At 42.9% G+C, this 18,844-nt stretch overlaps 2 protein-coding genes across 5 annotated transcripts in view; both read left to right on the top strand.

The window, feature by feature from the left end:
* The window catches only part of LOC144382351 (cationic amino acid transporter 3-like), a 100,420-nt gene extending 86,800 nt beyond the window's left edge, over positions 1 to 13,620 (top strand). For 2 of the 3 annotated variants that reach the window (XM_078075729.1, XM_078075730.1), the window contains exon 2: positions 10,212 to 13,620. In XM_078075729.1, the coding sequence (XP_077931855.1) occupies positions 10,399 to 12,228 (1,830 nt within the window). In that variant the 5' untranslated portion in view covers positions 10,212 to 10,398 and the 3' untranslated portion in view covers positions 12,229 to 13,620. The remainder of the gene's footprint in view (positions 1 to 10,211) is intronic. The other variant, XM_078075731.1, reaches the window with a different exon arrangement.
* Positions 1 to 18,844, top strand: part of LOC118527529 (ATP-dependent DNA helicase Q1-like) — a 336,638-nt gene that overhangs the window by 86,831 nt on the left and 230,963 nt on the right. The window lies entirely within an intron of this gene.

Below are 18,844 nucleotides of genomic sequence, written 5' to 3'. Positions count from 1 at the left end.
GTCACCTTACAGGCAATACAATGGCACTAAATTAATATGTTTCACTAGTTACCCTGAATGTAAATGGGCTAAATGCCCCAATCAAAAGGCACAGGCTATCAGATTGGATTAAAAAACAAGACCCATCGATATGCTGTCTGCAATAGACTCATTTTAGATGCAAAGACACCCCCAGATTGAAAGTGAGGGGGTGGAACAATATTTACCATGCTAATGGACACCAAAAGAAAGCTGGGGTGGCAATCCTTAGATCAGACAAATTAGATTTTAAACCAAAGACTGTAATAAGAGATGAGGAAGGACATTATATCCTACTTAAAGGGTCTATCCAACAGGAAGATCTAACAATTGTAAATATCTATGCCCCTAACATGGGAGCAGCCAATCACATAAGGTAATTAATAACAAAAGCAAAGAAACACGTTGACAACAATACAATAATAGTGGGGGACTTTAACACCCCCCTCACTTAAATGGACAGAGCATCAAAGCAAAAGAACAACAAGGAAATAAAGACTTTAAATGACACACTGGACCAAATGGACTTCACAGATATATTCAGAACATTCCATCCCAAAGCAATGGAATACACATTCTTCTCTAGTGCCCATGGAACATTCTCCAGAATAGATCACATCCTAGGTCACAAATCAGGTCTCAACCAGTACCAAAACACTGGGATTATTCCCTGCATATTTTCAGACCACAATGCTTTGAAACTAGAACTCAATCACAAGAGGAAAGTCGGAAAGAACTCAAATACATGGAGGCTAAAGAGCATCCTACTAAAGAATGAATGGGTCAACCAGGAAATTAAAGAAGAATTAAAAAAATTCATGGAAACCAATGAAAATGAAAACACAACTGTTCAAAATCTCTGGGATGCAGCAAAGGCAGTCCTAAGAGGAAAGTATATAGCAATACAAGCCTTTCTCAAGAAACAAGAAAGGTCTCCAATACACAACCTAACCCTACACCTAAAGGAGCTGGAGAAAGAACAGCAGATAAAGCCTAAACCCAGCAGGAGAAGAGAAATAATAAAGATCAGAGCAGAAATCAATGAAATAGAAACCAAAAGAACAGTAGAACAGATCAACGAAACTAGGAGCTGGTTCTTTGAAAGAATTAACAAGATTGATAAACCCTTGGCCAGACTTACCAGAAAGAAAAGAGAAATGACCCAAATCAACAAAATCATGAATGAAAGAGGAGAGATCACAACCAACACCAAAGAAATACAAACAATTATAAGAACATATTATGAGCAACTCTATGCCAGCAAATTAGATAACCTGGAAGAAATGGATGCATTCTGAGAGATGCATCAACTACCAAAACTGAACCAGGAAGAAATAGAAAACCTGAACAGACCTATAACCACTAAGGAAATTGAAGCAGTCATCAAAAATCTCCCAACAAACAAAAGCCCAGGGCCAGATGGCTTCCCAGGGGAATTCTACCAAACATTTAAAGAAGAATTAATACCTATTCTTCTGAAACTGTTCCAAACAATAGAAATGGAAGGAAAACTTCCAAACTCGTTTTATGAGGCCACCATTACCTTGATCCCAAAACCAGACAAAGACCCCAACAAAAAGGAGAATTACAGACCAATATCCTTGATGAACATGGATGCAAAAGTTCTCACCAAAATACTAGCCAATAAGATGCAACAGTACATTGAAAGGATTATTCACCACGACCAAGTGGGATTTCTTCCTGGGCTGCAAGTTTGGTTCAACATCCGCAAATCAATCAACGTGATACGATACATTAACAAAAGAAAGAACAAGAATCATATGATCCTCTCAATAGATGCAGAAAAAGCATTTGACAACGTACAGCATCCTTTCTTGATCAAAAGTCTTCAGAGTATAGGGATAGAGGGTACATACCTCAACATCATAAGAGCCATCTATGAAAAACCTACAGTGAATATCATTCTCAATGGGGAAAGACTGAGAGCTTTCCCCCTAAGGTCAGGAACATGGCAGGGATGTCCACTATCACCACTGCTATTCCACATAGTATTAGAAGTCCTAGCCACAGCAATCAGACAACAAAAACAAATAAAAGGCATCCAAATCGGCAAAGAAGAAGTCAAACTCTCACTCTTTGTAGATGATCTGATACTTTATGTGGAAAACCCAAAAGACTCCACCCCAAAACTGCTAGAACTCATACAGGAATTCAGTAAGGTGGCAGGCTATAAAATCAATGCACAGAAATCAGTGGCATTCCTATACACCAACAACAAGACAGAAGAAAGAGAAATTAAGGAGTCGATCCCATTTACAATTGCACCCAAAACCTTAAGATGCCTAGGAATAAATCTAACCAAAGAGGCAAAGATCTGTACTCAGAAAACTATAAAATACTCATGAAACAAATTGAGGAAGACACCAAGAAATGGAAAAACATTCCATGCTCATGGATTGGAAGAACAAATACTGTGAAGATGTGAATGCTACCTAGAGCAATCTACACATTTAATGCAATCCCTATCAAAATACCATCCACTTTTTTTCAAAGAAATGGAACAAATAATCCTAAAATTTGTATGGAACCAGAAAAGACCCCGAATAGCCGGAGGAATGTTGAAAAAGAAAAGCAAAGCTGGTGGCATCACAATTCCGGACTTCAAGTTCTATTACAAAGGTGTCATCATCAAGACAGTATGGTACTGGCACAAAAACAGACACATAGATCAATGGAACAGAATAGAGAGCCCAGAAATGGACCCTCAACTCTATGGTCAACTAATCTTTGACAAAGCAGGAAAGAATGTCCAATGGAAAAAAGACAGTCTCTTCAACAAATGGTGTTGGGAAAATTGGACAGCCACATGCAGAAGAATGAAACTGGACCACTTCCTTACCCCACACACAAAATTAGACTCAACATGGTTGAAAGACCTAAATGTGAGACAGGAGTCCATCAAAATCCTAAAGGACAACACAGGCAGCAACCTCTTTGACCTCAGCCGCAGCAACTTCTTCCTAGAAACATCGCCAAAGGCAAGGGAAGCAAGGGTAAAAAAGAACTATTGGGACTTCATCAAGATAAAAAGCTTTTGCACAGCAAAAGAAACAGTCAACAAAACCAAAAGACAACTGACAGAATGGGAGAAGATATTTGCAAATGACATATCAGATAAAGGGCTAGTATCCAAAATCTATAAAGAACTTATCAAACTCAACACCCAAAGAACAAATGATCCAATCAAGAAATGAGCAGAAGACATGAACAGATATTTTTCCAAAGAAGACATCCGAATGGCCAACAGACACATGAAAAAGTGCTCAACGTCGCTCGGCATCAGGGAATTCCAAATCAAAACCTCAATGGGATACCACCTCACACCAGTCAGAATGGCTAAAATTAACAAGTCAGGGAACGACAGATGTTGGCATGGATGCGGCGAAAGGGGAACCCTCCTACACTGTTGGTGGGAATGCAAGCTGGTGCAGCCACTCTGGAAAACAGTATGGAGGTTCCTCAAAAATTTGAAAATAGAGCTACTATACGATCCAGCAATTGCACTACTGGGTATTTACCCCAAAGATACAAATGTAGGGATCCGAAGGGGTATGTGCACCCCGATGTTTATAGCAGCAATGTCCACAATAGCCAAACTGTGGGAAGAGCCAAGATGTCCATCGACAGATAAATGGATAAAGAAGAAGTGGTATATATATACAATGGAATATTATGCAGCCATCAAAAAGCATGAGATCTTGCCATTTGCAATGACGTGGATGGAACTGGAGGGTATGCTGAGCGAAATAAGTCAATCAGAGAAAGACATGTATCATATGACCTCACTGACATGAGGAATTCTTAATCTCAGGAAACAAACTGAGGGTTGCTGGAGTGGGGGTGGGTGGGAGGGATGGGGCGGCTGGGTGATAGACATTGGGGAGGGTATGTGCTATGGTGAGCGCTGTGAATTGTGCAAGACTGTTGAATCACAGATCTATACCTCTGAAACAAATAATGCAATATATTTTTTTAAAAAAAGAAGAAGGTAGCAGGAGGGGAAGAATGAAGGGGAGGAAATCGGAGAGGGAGCCGAATCATGAGAGATGATGGACTCTGAAAAACAAACTGAGGGTTCTAGAGGGGAGGGGGTGGGAGGATGGGTTAGCCTGGTGATGGGTATTAAAGAGGGCACGTTCTGCATGGAGCATTGGGTGTTATGCACAAACAATGAATCATGGAACACTACATCAAAAACTAATGATGTAATGTATGGTGATTCACATAACAATAAAAAATTTAAAAAAAAGACTAAGGAGAGTGGGTAGGGCTGGCTGGGAAAGCAAGATAGCCTGCTCTTCAGGGAGTGGATTGCTGGACTTAACAGGAGTTCTTCCAGGAAACATGGGATGGAACTTGTGTTTTAGAGTTTGGAAGGAACTCAGAGACTGAGAGAAACACAGGGACGAGGTGAGAGGGAAGGGGGAGCCAGGGCATTATGAAATCCATACAAGCTGGCTTAATGTTCCCTGGCCCATGTCTGCATTTCTTTAAGCTCCTCCCCTGACCAAGCACCTCTTTTGGGTGCTGTTTGCTAATGAAACTGAGATTCACAGCCCTAGGTCCCTCATCAGGAAATGTCCTCAGGACACTCTTGAACTAGATGATGGTGCATGTTCTAGTCTCCTGTTTATGCTTCTGTTTGGCCCTTTCTCTTTTTCCACAACACTTCTTCAAGGAATCTCAAGTTATAGTAGTTATTTAATACATCTCTATATTCATTTTCTCTGTCCTAAATGCCTCTTTTGGTTGCTTGCTACAATTATGAGCAAATCCTTGTCCTGTGTAAGGAGGGTTGGAGATGGGAGTGTGGAATCCAGAATGAAGAGGCATTTAGATCCTGGCCCTGCCCTCTGGAAGCTTTTAGACTCTAAAGGAATTTAAGGAACACACTCAGGACTGACAGATAGGGAAAATTGGTTTCAGCTGACCAACAGGATGGACTGCAAGTGCTGGTGGGAAGGGGAGGAAGGTTGGAGATAGAGATCAGTCAGGATGGCTTAGGAAAGTCTTCCTAGATCCAGGGTGGGGAAAGGTTGTAGAATAGGGCTGAGAGAGGCTGCAGGGTCAAGACTGTACAGAAAGGAGTGAGGAGGGCATCCCTGGCAGGGTAGGTCACTTACCCAGGCCACAGGCTCATCCCAGGAAGGGTAAGTCAGGATGTGAGGAGCTGAGTTAGGAAGGAGGTAATGTATCTGAAAGTAGGGGGAGAATCAGGGTGGGGCTCTGACAGCTGGGTCAGAGAGTATGGACTGAATATAAACCATTGGAATAATTATAGATTATTGCATGATAATGGGCATATCTGAACATGGCGTTTGAGGATGATTCTCTGCGTTGTTATAAACTGGATTTCTGGTAGGCTCTCTCAGGATTCCCAATCATGGGTGTGCTTTCTCTTCTATATGTTTGGTTGATGTTCATTTCTGCCTGCTCCTGTGGAGTCATAAAACATGATTATTTAATTCCCAGATGTTTTGTTCTTTGGGTTGCTTCTCTGGTATCTTGATACTTTGTCTGTAGGACCACTGTCCCTCATCTTCAGAAAAAGTGGGAAGAGCACAAGTACCACCCTGCACAACACAGTTGAGAGAAATAGAAATTATCAAGCATTACCAGTCTCTGACCTTGCCATTCAGATGGTCCTCCTCTAGGATTCCTGCTCAGGGTCCATGATGGATCTCAGAAGGTGTATGACATTTTTTTGAAGTGACCAACCTCAGAGAGGTGTGTGATTCAACAAATGTTTAGAACCACTGTTGTGGTCTTTGTTGAGTGGTAGGTGGCTGGGTATGGTTCCCCAGAGAGAGAAACGTGGCAGAAGCATCCTTAGTGCCAACTACAGGAGCCTCCAAAGACAGTTGAAGGGGCTGAAAGAGAGAGAGGAATTAGGAAAAGGGAAATGGGTTCAGAGGGAAATAGTAGGACCCCATCATCTCTGTTCTTCACCCTCTTTCTAGCAGGTATTCCTTCTTTGTATTCTCCATATCCTGGCAATTACAGGATTCCGGTTCCCCTTCAATTTAAATCTACTGAACGCCTGCCATTTATCAGGCTCTGTACCAGGTGCTCTCACAACATTATCTGCTGCAATTACTGTGTTGAACCTGCAGTGCACAGAGTGGAGTCAGTCCCTCCCTCAGTCATGGTGTGTTCCCATCATCACTTCCTGTCAGGCCCCTTTTCTTTCTTTCCTTTTTTTCTTTTTTTAAAAAAATTTTTCATTATGTCTAGTTAGGCCCTTTTCAATGCATTTATTATCCTGTTTCATCCTTATCTCTATTTTCATTTCCCCTCTGCATTGGAAGCATTTGCTTTAGTGTATGTAACAAATGCTCTTCCAGTCCGTGTTCTATATTTGTTTTAGACCCATTCATCCATTCAACAACTACAGTGCCCAGTTGTGTGTGTATTCTGAATTATACTAGATTGTGCTTCAGGGTGGTCCCCAGTGATGCTCCCACCAGCAGTGTGTGATAGTTTGTATCTTCTTATGGAATTCTCATATTGACCCAGTGAGGGAGGTCAAGTAAGGTTCCCAGTGGATGAAGAGACTGAGGTTTAGAGATATTAAGGAAATTACCCGAGTTCATGTCATCACGAGGAATGGCCAGGGCTCACATCCAGCATTTCTGACCAAGTGTTCATTGTTCTTATCTCTATAGTACCCAGCACTGCCTGTTCCAGATGGGGCATCTGTAGACAAAGATACTATTATTATTATTACTATTATTATTATTATTATTATTATTGTATGGAGCCTTGCATTTCTCGATACCTGGTCTAACACAGTAAGCCTAGGACCCCCCATGTGTTAGCACCAGCATGGATGAGGAAGTCTAATTAAAGGTCCTAGCATTTTAATGTGAATCATATGGAATGAAACTGTTTTCATTGTCTCATGAGGGTTGGCTAACAAGCTCGAGCTTTAGTGGATGATTTTGAGCCTGCACATTTATAAAGACTGACTGATTTTCAATGTTTGGTTACTTTGGACCAGATTTCAATATGAAGTACTAGGTAGGTGATATTAAGTCCATATTGTTTGCTAGGCACTGAGCTACGTACTTACAGACAACATTTCACTTACTTCTCACAGCTGTGCTGTGAGTTATTTACTTTTACTCCCATATAACTGTTGTGGAAACTAAAGCTCAGAGAGGTAAACTAATTTGTCCAGAGTCACCGGGGGTGAGATTGAGGTGTGATTTGAACCTGAACAGTCTACCTACAGAGCCTTACTCCTAACTTCTGAACTGCACTGCATTCCTGTGAAGGAAGCTTTTAGAATCTCTTCCCCTTGAACTTGAGGACAATTTCTTCTCAGTTGGGTTTTTTAGAGCAATCATTGGAAGTACAGGGCTAGTGGACAAGAATCTCCAGAGGGAGAGGATCTGAAGTTTGAAAATATCCCCAGGTGTCTTCATTATGTCTTCCTCTATCCCTAAAGTGAGAACCTCTGCCTTAGGACATCTTACCTGGATTATAGGGCCTGGGCATGATGCCTTCAAAAAAGTAGGGCTTCTCTACCTGGGTGTGGGTGGTTGGTTGCCCATAACCCCAGGCAGCCTGATATTTTTAACAAGTGTCCCTAAAGGCAAATGATTCTTTATCACCCTGTGTGACTCATAACCTGCCATGAATGATGGGCAGTCAATGTTTTATCACAGTTGGTTTTCCCTTCACACTATGCATTTTGCTCGCTTTCTACAAGGAAGGTAATACCATGTATATCTTTACCTGAGCCTACATTATAAAGGTTTCTTGGCTACAAAGTATGTATCTATTTTCATGACCAGTAGATAGGGATTCTGGATTATGGCCTCTTTTAGGTTTCTCTTCTCAGCATGTTCATTTGTTCAACCAATACTTATTGAGTATTGAGTACCTACCTCACAGTCTGATGGAGGAGACCAGTAGCTGTCCTGGAATTTGGATACATGAGGATCAATGGCACATGGGGGAAGCTGGTCCTAGGAGAGCACATAGGAAGGGCACTGTAAGGGTCAGGGGAGGCTTCCTGAGGAAGCAAATGCTGAGCTGGAAACTGAAAGAGAAGTGGGGGTTAGCTAAGTGAAGGGGCCAAGAGGGCGTTAGAGGCAAGGGAACAGGGTGAGTGTCGAATTTTGTGGCTGGAGCAGGAACTGGGCAGGGGATGAGGCTGGAGGAATAAGCACAGGTCATATTATAAACAAAGGAAGGACTATGAAGGAAGGGAAGTGTGGAACCACAGAAAGGTTTGAAGCCTGGTTGTGGGTTGGGAACACCTCAGATAGTATAAAAAGATTCCATGAGTTAAGAATTGACACTCAGGGGTGCCTGGGTGGCTCAGTCATTAAGCTTCTGCCTTCAGCTCAGGTCATGGTCCCAGGGTCCTGGGATCGAGCCCCAAATCGGGCTCCCTGCTCAGTGGGGTGTCTGCTTCTGCCTCTCCCACTCCCCCTGCTTGTGTTCCCTCTCTCGCTGTCTCTCTCTCTGTCAAATAAATAAATAAAATCTTAAAAAAAAAAAAAAAGAGTTGACACCCATTATCTATCTCCTGTGCTTGTTGGTAAATCATAACATTGGAACTGGTGAGTGGCAAATAAGGAGTCTAGATGGATTTGTAGACAAAAGGTCTGACCCATAACCCAGGGGTTCCTTTTGATCGTCTATAGAGAAGACTTCTTAATTTTGTCTTGATCTTTCTGCCTTTAAAAACCTCTGAGAACATTTCTTAAAATTCTCTTAAAACTGAAGCAGGAGTAAGGAGGAGAGTGGGGCTGCATGAGTTTGTTTTCTCTGTTCTCCACTTCTCATTTCCTAGGCATTGCTGTAAATTGTTCATCCAGAGCCTTGCCTCCCTTGTGGAAGGGGCCATTTGAAGAGAAGTAGGGGAGGAGGGGTAAGAGGGAGCCACACACAGGATTCCTTCATTAAGAAAACATTCAGACAACAGTTTGAATGAGTTAAAAATAACTCCTTGTGAAAAATTCATTGGGAGTTACAAGTGAGTGTTTTAATACAAGCTCACAGAGCAGGACAGACCAGGCCCCTGGCAGCTGACCTCCCAGATGGCTCAGGGTGTGTAGAGAGCACAGTGTGGCCAATGAGGAGACTGTCTGCAGAAGTGAGCTCACCTTCTCTCCTGGAACCCAGAGAGGGAGGAGACAGAAGGAATTGTTTTGGTTGAGAGCAACTGAGCTAAGTGACTCATTTCTTTTCTCCCTACCTATCACACTGTCATAACTGTGGACATAAAAAAGGTAGTGAATTTTTATCTGGTTGCTTTGGGGGCTATTCACAAAATAGCCTTTCTAGCTCCTCTCCCTTCTCAGTCATGGACGCTGGGTTGGCTGTTGCCCCTATTTCTCCAGTGTTTCCTTCCCAGGCAGCCTGGTCCTCTCCTTCTTGCAGGTAGTTATGAAGACCCTGCCCCTTTCTCTCTCCTCCTCTCTGTTCACAGTGCCCCTGTGGGCCTAGGTGGGTAAAGGGAAGGGATGCACTCTACATTCTTGGTCATCAGTACAGCTGAATGGATGATGCAGAATGAGGAGAAAGGGGGCCAAATTGGCATCTAACCTTGGGTAGCGGATTTGGGGTCTAAGAGTTTTAAGACAGAGAAACCAATATTTGTATTTAAACTCCGATGATATATAAAGAATGGGTCTTTAATTGCAAAGAGGTATCTAGTCCATGAATTAATGTGTCATAACTCATGCTCAACCAGCGCATACACATCCTGTGTATGAATTCTTGCACAATACATTCATGCTCTGTTGTGTCTTACTGCCTAATTAGCACACGAAGCTACATGACTTATGAACTCAAATGGAATTATGTTATGTGGTGTGTAAAAAAGGAAAATGTTGGGGTGCCTGAGTGGCTCAGTCGGTTGAGAGTCTGACACTTGATATCGGCTCAGGTCTTGATATCAGGGTTATGAGTTTGGGCCCCATGTTGGGCTCCATGCTGGGCATTGAGCCTACTGAAAAATAAAATTAAAAAAAAAACAGCAGAATGTTAGGAGGTATTTGGTACCTTTTCTGGAGGGAAAGCAGGATTGATTTTTCTATGGTGTCTTTTGAGGTCAGTTTCTATGACACTTTGGCTGCAACAAGTTACATGTGACTTTTGAGTTTTGGTTGGTTGGTTGAACACCATTGTTCAGTAAATATTTATTTTTTCTCTAGCCATTCTGGAAGGACACCATTTACCAGATGAAAAATGAAGCAGCAGCTCTGAAGCCTGAGCAACGGACCTCAGCAATTCCAATCCAACTTGGCTTAACTCAGCCTCACTGAACCAGATCCAACACTCTTGGCTCCCTGGGCTTGCTACAGCTCTCTGATCCTTACAATCTTCTCAGTTCCAGCTAGAATGCTACATCAGGCACTTCGCAGATTTGGTCAAAAGCTGGTATGCAGACGTCCGCTGGAGAAAGAAGTGTATCACTTTGAATATGGCATGAAACTGAGCACTCTGGACTTTGTGGCCCTTGGTGTGGGCCACCCAGTGGGTGTTGCTGTGTATTTCTTGGCTAATGAGGTGGCCGGTAATCAAGCAGGACCATCCATTGTGATCAGCATTTTGGTGGCAGGCCTGACATCGTTGTTGGCTGGGCTGTGCTATGCAGAGTTTGGTGCCCGGCTTCCCCGTTCTGGCTCTGCGTATCTCTACACCTATGTCACTATGGGTGAACTCTGGGCTTTCATCACTGGCTGGAACCTTATCCTCTCCCTTGTTGCTGATGGAGTTATTGTGGTCCAGGCCTGGACCTTAGGTTTTGACATCTTGTATGGGAACCGGATCTCTGAGACCCTGCATGAGAGCATTTCACAACATGTTCCCCAAGTCATTGCAGGCAATCTAGGCTACTTTGCTATTATCCTACTGTTGTTTACCATAGAAATTCAAGATCTGCCGTATCATGAGTACCACATAATTTTCAAACTGCTTACATTGGTAAGACTTTTGGTTCTCAGTTTTGTCATCATCTCTGGCTTCGTGAAGGGGGACCTGCACAACTGGAACCTCACAGAAGAGGACTATGTAAAGGCTGGACTCAATGACACCTTTAGCCTGCGCCCTCTGGGCTCTGGTGGATTCGTGCCTTTTGGCTTTGAGGGGATTCTCCGTGGAGCAGCTACCTGTCTCTATGTTTTTATAGGCTTCGACAGTATTGTTACCAGAGTTGAGGAAGCCCAGACTCCCCAGCGTTCCATCCCCAAGGGCATTGTGATTTCACTACTCATCTGCTTTTTGGTGTATTTTGGAGTCTCTGCGGCACTTACACTCACGGTGCCCTACTACCAGCTTCGACCTGGGAGCACCTTGCCTGAAGCATTTCTCCATATTGGTTGGGCAACTGCCTATTATGCTGTAGCTGTTTCAGTTTTCTTTAGTATTGTTACTGGCAGTGATACGAACTTTACATTCCCCATATGTCAGGTGATACATGTGATGGCAAAGGACGGTCTCCTGTTCCCTGTTCTTGCCAGTTTCATTATCAGCACATATGGCCACATCCTGACCACTGTGATCTTTGTCACTATGGCAGCAATCATGACATTCCTCTTTGGACTCACTGATCTTCTGGACCTCAGGTCACTTGGGACCCTGATATCTTATTCCCTGGTAGCTTTTTGTGTTCTCATCATCAGGTATCAACCTGAGTGGATGAATGAAGAAAATGAAGCACAGGTGCAGGACGAGAATGGGGGAAATGAAGCGCAGATGCAGGAGGAGAATGGACCTGCAGCAGAGAAGCAGCCTCTACAGGGACTATTCTTTCCAGGCAGCCCCACCCCCACTCCACTCTCTGGCCAGATGGTCGTTGTTTGCTCCTCACTGCTTGCTCTGCTGCTGACTCTTCTCTGCCTGGTGCTGGCCCAGTGGCCAGGTCTGCTCTCTGGAGACCCAGCGCCGATCACAGTGGTTGTGCTGCTCCTGGTGCTCATCACTGGGATCACTGGGGTCATCTGGAGACAGCCACAGAGCTCCACTCCCCTTCCCTTTAAGGTCCCTGCTGTGCCTCTCCTCCCACTCCTGAGTATCTTTGTGAATGTTTGCCTTATGATGCAGATGACAGCTGGAACCTGGCTGAGATTTGGTGTCTGGATGCTGATTGGGTTTGCTTTCTACTTGGGGTATGGGATCTGGCACAGCCTGGTGGCTCAACCCCACTTAAAGGCCCAAACTGTAGACTGAGCAGTGAACTCAGCAGTGCCAGTACATATTCGGTTTGACATCATCACACCTGAATGCAGTCTGGTCCCCTGCACAATAATGGGGAATACTCTTGAGCACATGGAAATCTAGGGCTCCTATGAGCTATTGATGGGGAACACTAATAGAGCTCTGTATTTATGATAGAGTGAAGGATGTGTCTTTGCTCTTCCCCCCCTTTTCTTCTTTACTTTCTACTTTTTAATTATGTCTATAGCTGCTCGCTGGCTTTTACAAAATTAGTATTAAAAGAAACTTGAAAGAGTGTTTTCCTTTTCTTTGGTTAAATATCCACTAGTGAAGGAGGTGTCTAGCTGGCTCAGTCAGTAGAGCATGATTCTTGATCTCAGGTTGGTGAGTTTGAGCTCCACATGTAGAGATCACTTAAAAAAAAATCCAGTAGCAGAATTATTGGATCCTATGGTAGTGCTGTTTTAATTTTTTGAGGAATCTCCACACTGTTTTCCGTAATGCCTGCACCAATTGACATTCCTACCAACAGTGCATGAGGATTCCTTCTTCTCCATATCTTTGGCAACACTTGTTATTCTTGTCTTTTTGATTTTAGCCATCCTGACAGGTATAAAGTGACATCTGATTGCACTTTTTTTAGAGTTTAATATGTTTAATTTTTTTATGTTCAGTTAGCCAACATATAGTACATCATTTGTATTTCCCTGATAATTAGTGATACTAAACATCTTTTCATGTGTCTGTGGCCATCTGTATGTCTTCTTTGGAAAAATATCTATTCAGGTCCTCTGTCCATTTTTTAATTGGATTTTTTGGGTTTTTTTTGTATTGAGTTGTATAAGTTCTTTATGTATTTTGAGTATTAACCCTTTATTAATATATCATTTGCAAATATCTTCTCCGATTCAGTAGATTGCCTTTTTTTGTTATTGATGTTTACCTTTACTGTGTAAAGGTGTTTTTGTTTCGCGAACTGGAAAAGATACATGCACCCCTATGTTTATTGCAGCATTATTTACAATAGCCAGGATATGGAAGCCACCCAAGTGTGCATCAGTAGATGAATGGATAAAGAAGATGTGGTCTATCTGCATATCCAATGGACTATTACCCAGCCATAAAGAAGAATAGAATCTTGCCATTTGTAACAAAATTGGATGGACCAGGTGGGTATAATGCTAATTGAAATATGTCAGTCTGAGAAAAACAAATGCCATATGTTTCACTCTTATGTAGAATTAAAGAAATAAAAAAATTAAAATGATAAAAGAAAAAAGAGAGACAAATAACAATACCAAAACAAAAGCAAAAACAAAAACACAACACCTTAGACCCCTAAATAAAGGGAACAAACTTGTGGTTGACAAAGGGGAGATGGGTAGGAGAATGGGTGATTTAAATAAAGGGATATAGAGTATGTAATATTGATGAGCATTGAGAAATATGTGGAATTGTAGAATCATTGTATTGTACACCTGTGAATAATACATTAACACTGCATGTTCATTATACTTACATTAAAAAAAAAAAAAGAAAAAAAGAAAGAAATTAGGGCGCCTGGGTGGCTCAGTCGTTAAGCGTCTGCCTTCGGCTCAGGTCATGATCCCAGGGTCCTGGGATCGAGTCCCACATCGGGCTCCCTGCTCGGCGGGAAGCCTGCTTCTCCCTCTCCCACTCCCCCTGCTTGTGTTCCTGCTCTCGCTATCTCTCTCTCTGTCAAATAAATAAATAAAATCTTTAAAAAAAAAAAAAAAGAAATTAGAAAAAGACCAAAAAAAAAAAAAAAAAAGATGAAATATGGCCCTTGCCATTAAGCAGCTTATATTCTAATACAAGGGGTAAAGCATAGCTGTAACACAAAGTAGAAAGTGTTGTCATAAGTAATATAAAAATAAAACGTCTTGGGAATTCAGAGTGGAAGATGATCATTTGTGGCTGGTACAGAGGTGAAAGTTGATTGGTGAAATCAGAGAACACTTTGTAGAGGAATGGTTTTGAGTTGGCTCACTTCAGGGATGGGATTTGCCACATCGGGGCAGCAGGGAGAGAGTGTAGGCAGTGAGAACACCAGGAGGAAAAGCAGAGGAAAAGGAAGCAGTGTTCAGAGCACACTGAGCAGGCTGTGTAGCTTGAGCCTTGGCTCTGTGAGGGGGCAACAGAGCATGCACAGGTGGATTGGAGGAGAGCTTTCCTCTGAGCACAGAGCACTTTGACTTTGAACCCACTGCCCATGCTGAAAACCCCTGGGTTGGTACTTCTCTTAGCAACATCTGCATTCTTGGACTTTAAAATTTCTCTAGTTGTCTGCTTTGGTCCACCTCCGCAGAAAGTGCACAGTTGAGAGCCATGTGTCCTGGGTTCTGGTCTTGTTTCCACCACTAACTAGCAATGTGACCTTGAGCATGCCGCTCAGTTCCTTCCATGCTCTGCTTACTTATCTGTAACATGGGAGGTCACAACTGATCATCTCTCATGTTCCATTTCCTTAAAAAATTCTAGGATTTCCTCTGGTTCTCCTGTCCTGTTATTCTCTTAACTAGGTCTCTCTCCTGCACATGATCTGTACCCGCATCCTTCCCACCTTTCTCTACAACCTATTATTGGAGCTGTAGAGGTCCAATGAATAACACCCCATTTCCCCCTCCTGTGTTTGGAACCTATTGATAATCACGACATAGAGAGAGATGATTAAACCATCAGGTGTATAACTGCAGCCTAATTGGCTTGCTAATCCTGCATCACTAAATTAGACAGACTTACTCCTCATCACAAGAAGTCCTGAGCATCCCTCGCCTGCCATCACAGGAGAGAGTCTGCTTTTATTAGTCTTTCTCCTCTATCAGGATGAATTACATGTGGCCAGTGGGCAGGTTTGTTCTGGACCAAAAAGAAAAAAAAGAAAAAAAGAAAAAAAGAAACAAGAAAACATTGGAAGAAGCTAACCAGGCGTGCTTGGTGTTATGTCTTCACTTCATTAATCAAGGTCCCAGTGAGAGAGGGCCCCATGGAGAGTGGCGAGGAATAGTACTCTGCTCAGTGGTGTTCAAACTTCAGGGGGTGCCATGACACCTGGAGGGCTTGTGAAGACAGATTGCTGGGCCCCTGTCCCCAGCGTTTGGAATTCAGGAGGTCTGGGTGGGCCCCAGAACTTGTACTTCTAAGTTCCCAGGTGATGCTGATGCCGCTGGTCCACAGACCACACATTGAAAACCAAAGCTGGCTCAGTTTGGCCTGCTCAGAACTGAATTCCTGAATCAGGAACTGAACACCTGAAGCCTCTTCACATGTAAAAATGAAGTGAAGGAAACAAAGGTGCCTTTGTACACTCACCTTCATTTAATGAAACATTTATATTAAAATACCATCGTTAATCCTTTCACAGTGGGCAAATTATAATCATTTCACAATTATATGTATATCAAATTAACACTATGTACACTTTAAATGTCTTACAATTTTATATGTCGACTGCACACTAATAAATCTGAAATTAAAAAAAAAAGCATACCACAATTATGTGTGTGTCTTTCTTTTCTTTTTTTTTGTTCTTTATTAGACACCATAGGTACATAGTGTGTCCTGTTCACTCCCCCAGAGCATCCAGCTGGGGACAAGGAACATAATGAGCATTTAATAAACTCATGTCAAATTGAATTGAGCCTTACACATTTCACTGGTACAGAAAATTCTCCTTCCTTTCAGGCTAGCACTGTGCTACTTCTTTAAAATTATCTTCTGAGAGACTTCCTTGAAAAACAGCATTTCTTTCCATCCAGAATTGTCTGTACCCAACATCTAGAACTGTACCCAGGCACTTCTAATTTTGCTTTCGTGTGGCTATGCCTGAGTTCCTGTGACTATCCTATCTGTTCCATCACAGTACAATCTTGCTCAGGGCAAGGAGTAGGTTCTACATTTCCTCTAGATCCAACAGTAAGAACAGTGTTGTTCATTCAAAGAGCGACAGGGAAAATACAGACCTGGGGCAGGAGAAGGCCTGACATGACCTCCCCTAGTCCTGCTCCATCTCTTCCCATGGGATGTAGGGAGGGGTTACAAGGAGTGAAATTGATATAAGACCCAACCAGTTCTTCCTGATTCCAGGGAATCCCTGAAGAGCAGACTAGCTCCAGCGTGGGCACAGCAGGCATCCTTCTTGACGCAGTCAGTTTTATGCTTTGGTATAGGAGGACCAGAGTTTTTCTATTGTATTTATGCATGGGGCCTGACCTGGGAGGGAAGGAGAGAAGATACTTTCTTATCTGCTGAATTTCTCATCTTCCTAAAGGATGTAGGTGGTTGTGGGGAAGACTGCCAGAGGTAAGATTACCCATATACTTATCTACTCCTTTAGATGCTTCTTTGAGGGACTGGTGCAAAAACCTTGTGAGAGCATCTACGATTCTTTCGGGAGAGAGAACTGATACCATACATGGGGAGAAAAATGGACTGAAATAGGAGGGTTAATAACTGGATAGGAATTGAGGCATCATTATTCTGGAAGGGAAGGTATGAGTTGAAACTGAGAAAGAGGTATTGGTCAAGAAACACTTCCTGGAGAAGGTTGTCTATGGAGCAATTTAGGAAATAAAAGAGAGATAGGTGAGTTGGAAAAGAAATGGGACAGTAATTCTAGTTACATGGACCTTTAAGAATCATGAATTAATGAAACTCTTGTGATGGATATGTTTTCTCACATATGAAGGGAATTTATGAGCCAGCTTTGTACTGTGTATCATGCCATGGAGTGAGATTCCTGAATCAGGAACTGATGAGATATGATTCTCATTGCCATCCGGAGGATAGACAGAGAGAAAGGTGCGGACAGATGTACTCTTCCAGGGAGACCGTTGTAGCAACTGCCACAGTCATATAGATCCTGCTCTTCAAAGTGTGGTCCATGGACCAGAAGCCAGGGTGTCCCCTGGGAGCTTCTTAGAAATGCAGATTCTCAGGCCCCCATGCAATGTGCTGAATCAGAATCTGCATTTTTAGCAAGCTCCCAAGTGACTCGTAAGGTCTTTTAGGTTTGAGAAGCACTCACCTTAAATGTTGGATGACAGGTGTCTGGCCTCAGATGAGCACTATAGAAGGTGTGAAAACTTTGGAATTGGGAGTCAAGAGGAGGGGCCTAGGCTGGGGAAGTTGAATTTGGGGAAGAGGGAGAAGCGTGGGGTCTGACTGCCCTCCTGTCCCCAGGCCTCCCTCACCAGTCACTATGGCAGGGTTTAGCACTCTGCCCACTGTGGGAAAAAGCCCGCGGTGCCCTCGCTCAAGTCTGCCTGGTCCTCAGGGCTCCTCTGTGGCAAGTATTGGGTGGGTGGCAACCACTGCCAATTCTATTTCCCCTCCTTCATATGATGGCCTGAAAGGGACTGGGAAGGTCATATTAGTCATGCCCTGACTCCGGGCAGTACTGTCCCTTAATCAAATGAGGGATAAAGTGATGACACTAATTGAGGAGTCTCTGGAGGTTGGGGGATGAAATAGGAGTTCTTAACTATCTGTCCTGGAAATTAGGATACTTTCATCTTTCAAATGCTTTCAGGAGAAACAAGATGTCTACATAAGGGGTTATACCCTAATAGGGACCAAATTATGCTTTTTAAGGGATCTTTGATGATTCTTTTTTTGAAAAGATTTTATTTATTTATTTATGAGAGAGAGAGAGAGAGAGAGAAACAGCATGAGAGGCGAGAGGGTCAGAGGAAGAAGCAGGCTCCCCACCGAGCAGGGAGCCCGATGTGGGACTTGATCCCAGGACTCCAGGATCATAACCCAAGCCGAGGACAGACGCTTAACGCCTGAGCCACCCAGGTGCCCCTACACGGCTGCAGTTATATGTACACCACCCACATAACCACTTCCCCTCTCCTAGACACCCTCATGGAAGGTAAACTAAGAGAAGCCATTTTATTTACCTTTTATTTCCAAATGTGACTCACTATTTGAGCCACCCCCAGAAAGAGGAGAATTAAAAATTATACTAATTAAAGTATCTAGAGTAGAGATTGTGAGAAACTGGGCATTTGTGGAACTAATTTCATAAAAATGCAATGACCACTGACAGAAGCAAGGATGGTAAGGGGAGTTGAATGTCTCTGTTACTTCTTTAGAAAACCTGAAGCAAAGCTCCTGGAAGCTGGAGGCAGGATGACCTGTAGGTGACCTGAAGGCAGACACAGCCCAGGAACCCCTCCTCCACCTTCCAATGCCAGTGCTTGGGAGACTATTTTAGGAGGGTTTTTTATGACAAACTTTAGTTTACATCTGACATTTCACAGTGTCTCTTATGCAGAGAAGGAGGAAATACAGATATTTATTGACATGTAGTGTCAGAAGATCTAGGAAAATTGACGATGAAGATGGAAGGAGGAGGGGTTTATCTCTTTCCCCAGGTATGCAAATTACCTAACTTAATTTTGTAGCATATGCTTTTCTGCGCTTTGTGCTCCTCTGGGTAATGAGATTAAGGAATCCTTTCATTCTTATTAAAGAACTCAGTGGGCGGAGAGAAGAGATGAGAGATATATAGATGGAGGCATAATGGGTATCCTGTCCCATTTGAACCATTGCCCCTTCAATAAGATCATGTGCAAGAGAAGTGGGGATAAATGGAACCTGA

The sequence above is a fragment of the Halichoerus grypus genome, chromosome 6 (genome assembly GCF_964656455.1).
Source record: "Halichoerus grypus chromosome 6, mHalGry1.hap1.1, whole genome shotgun sequence".
Taxonomy (NCBI): domain Eukaryota; kingdom Metazoa; phylum Chordata; class Mammalia; order Carnivora; family Phocidae; genus Halichoerus; species Halichoerus grypus.
Note: the sequence above shows the minus strand (reverse complement) of the source record. Positions and strands in the feature narration are given on the sequence as shown.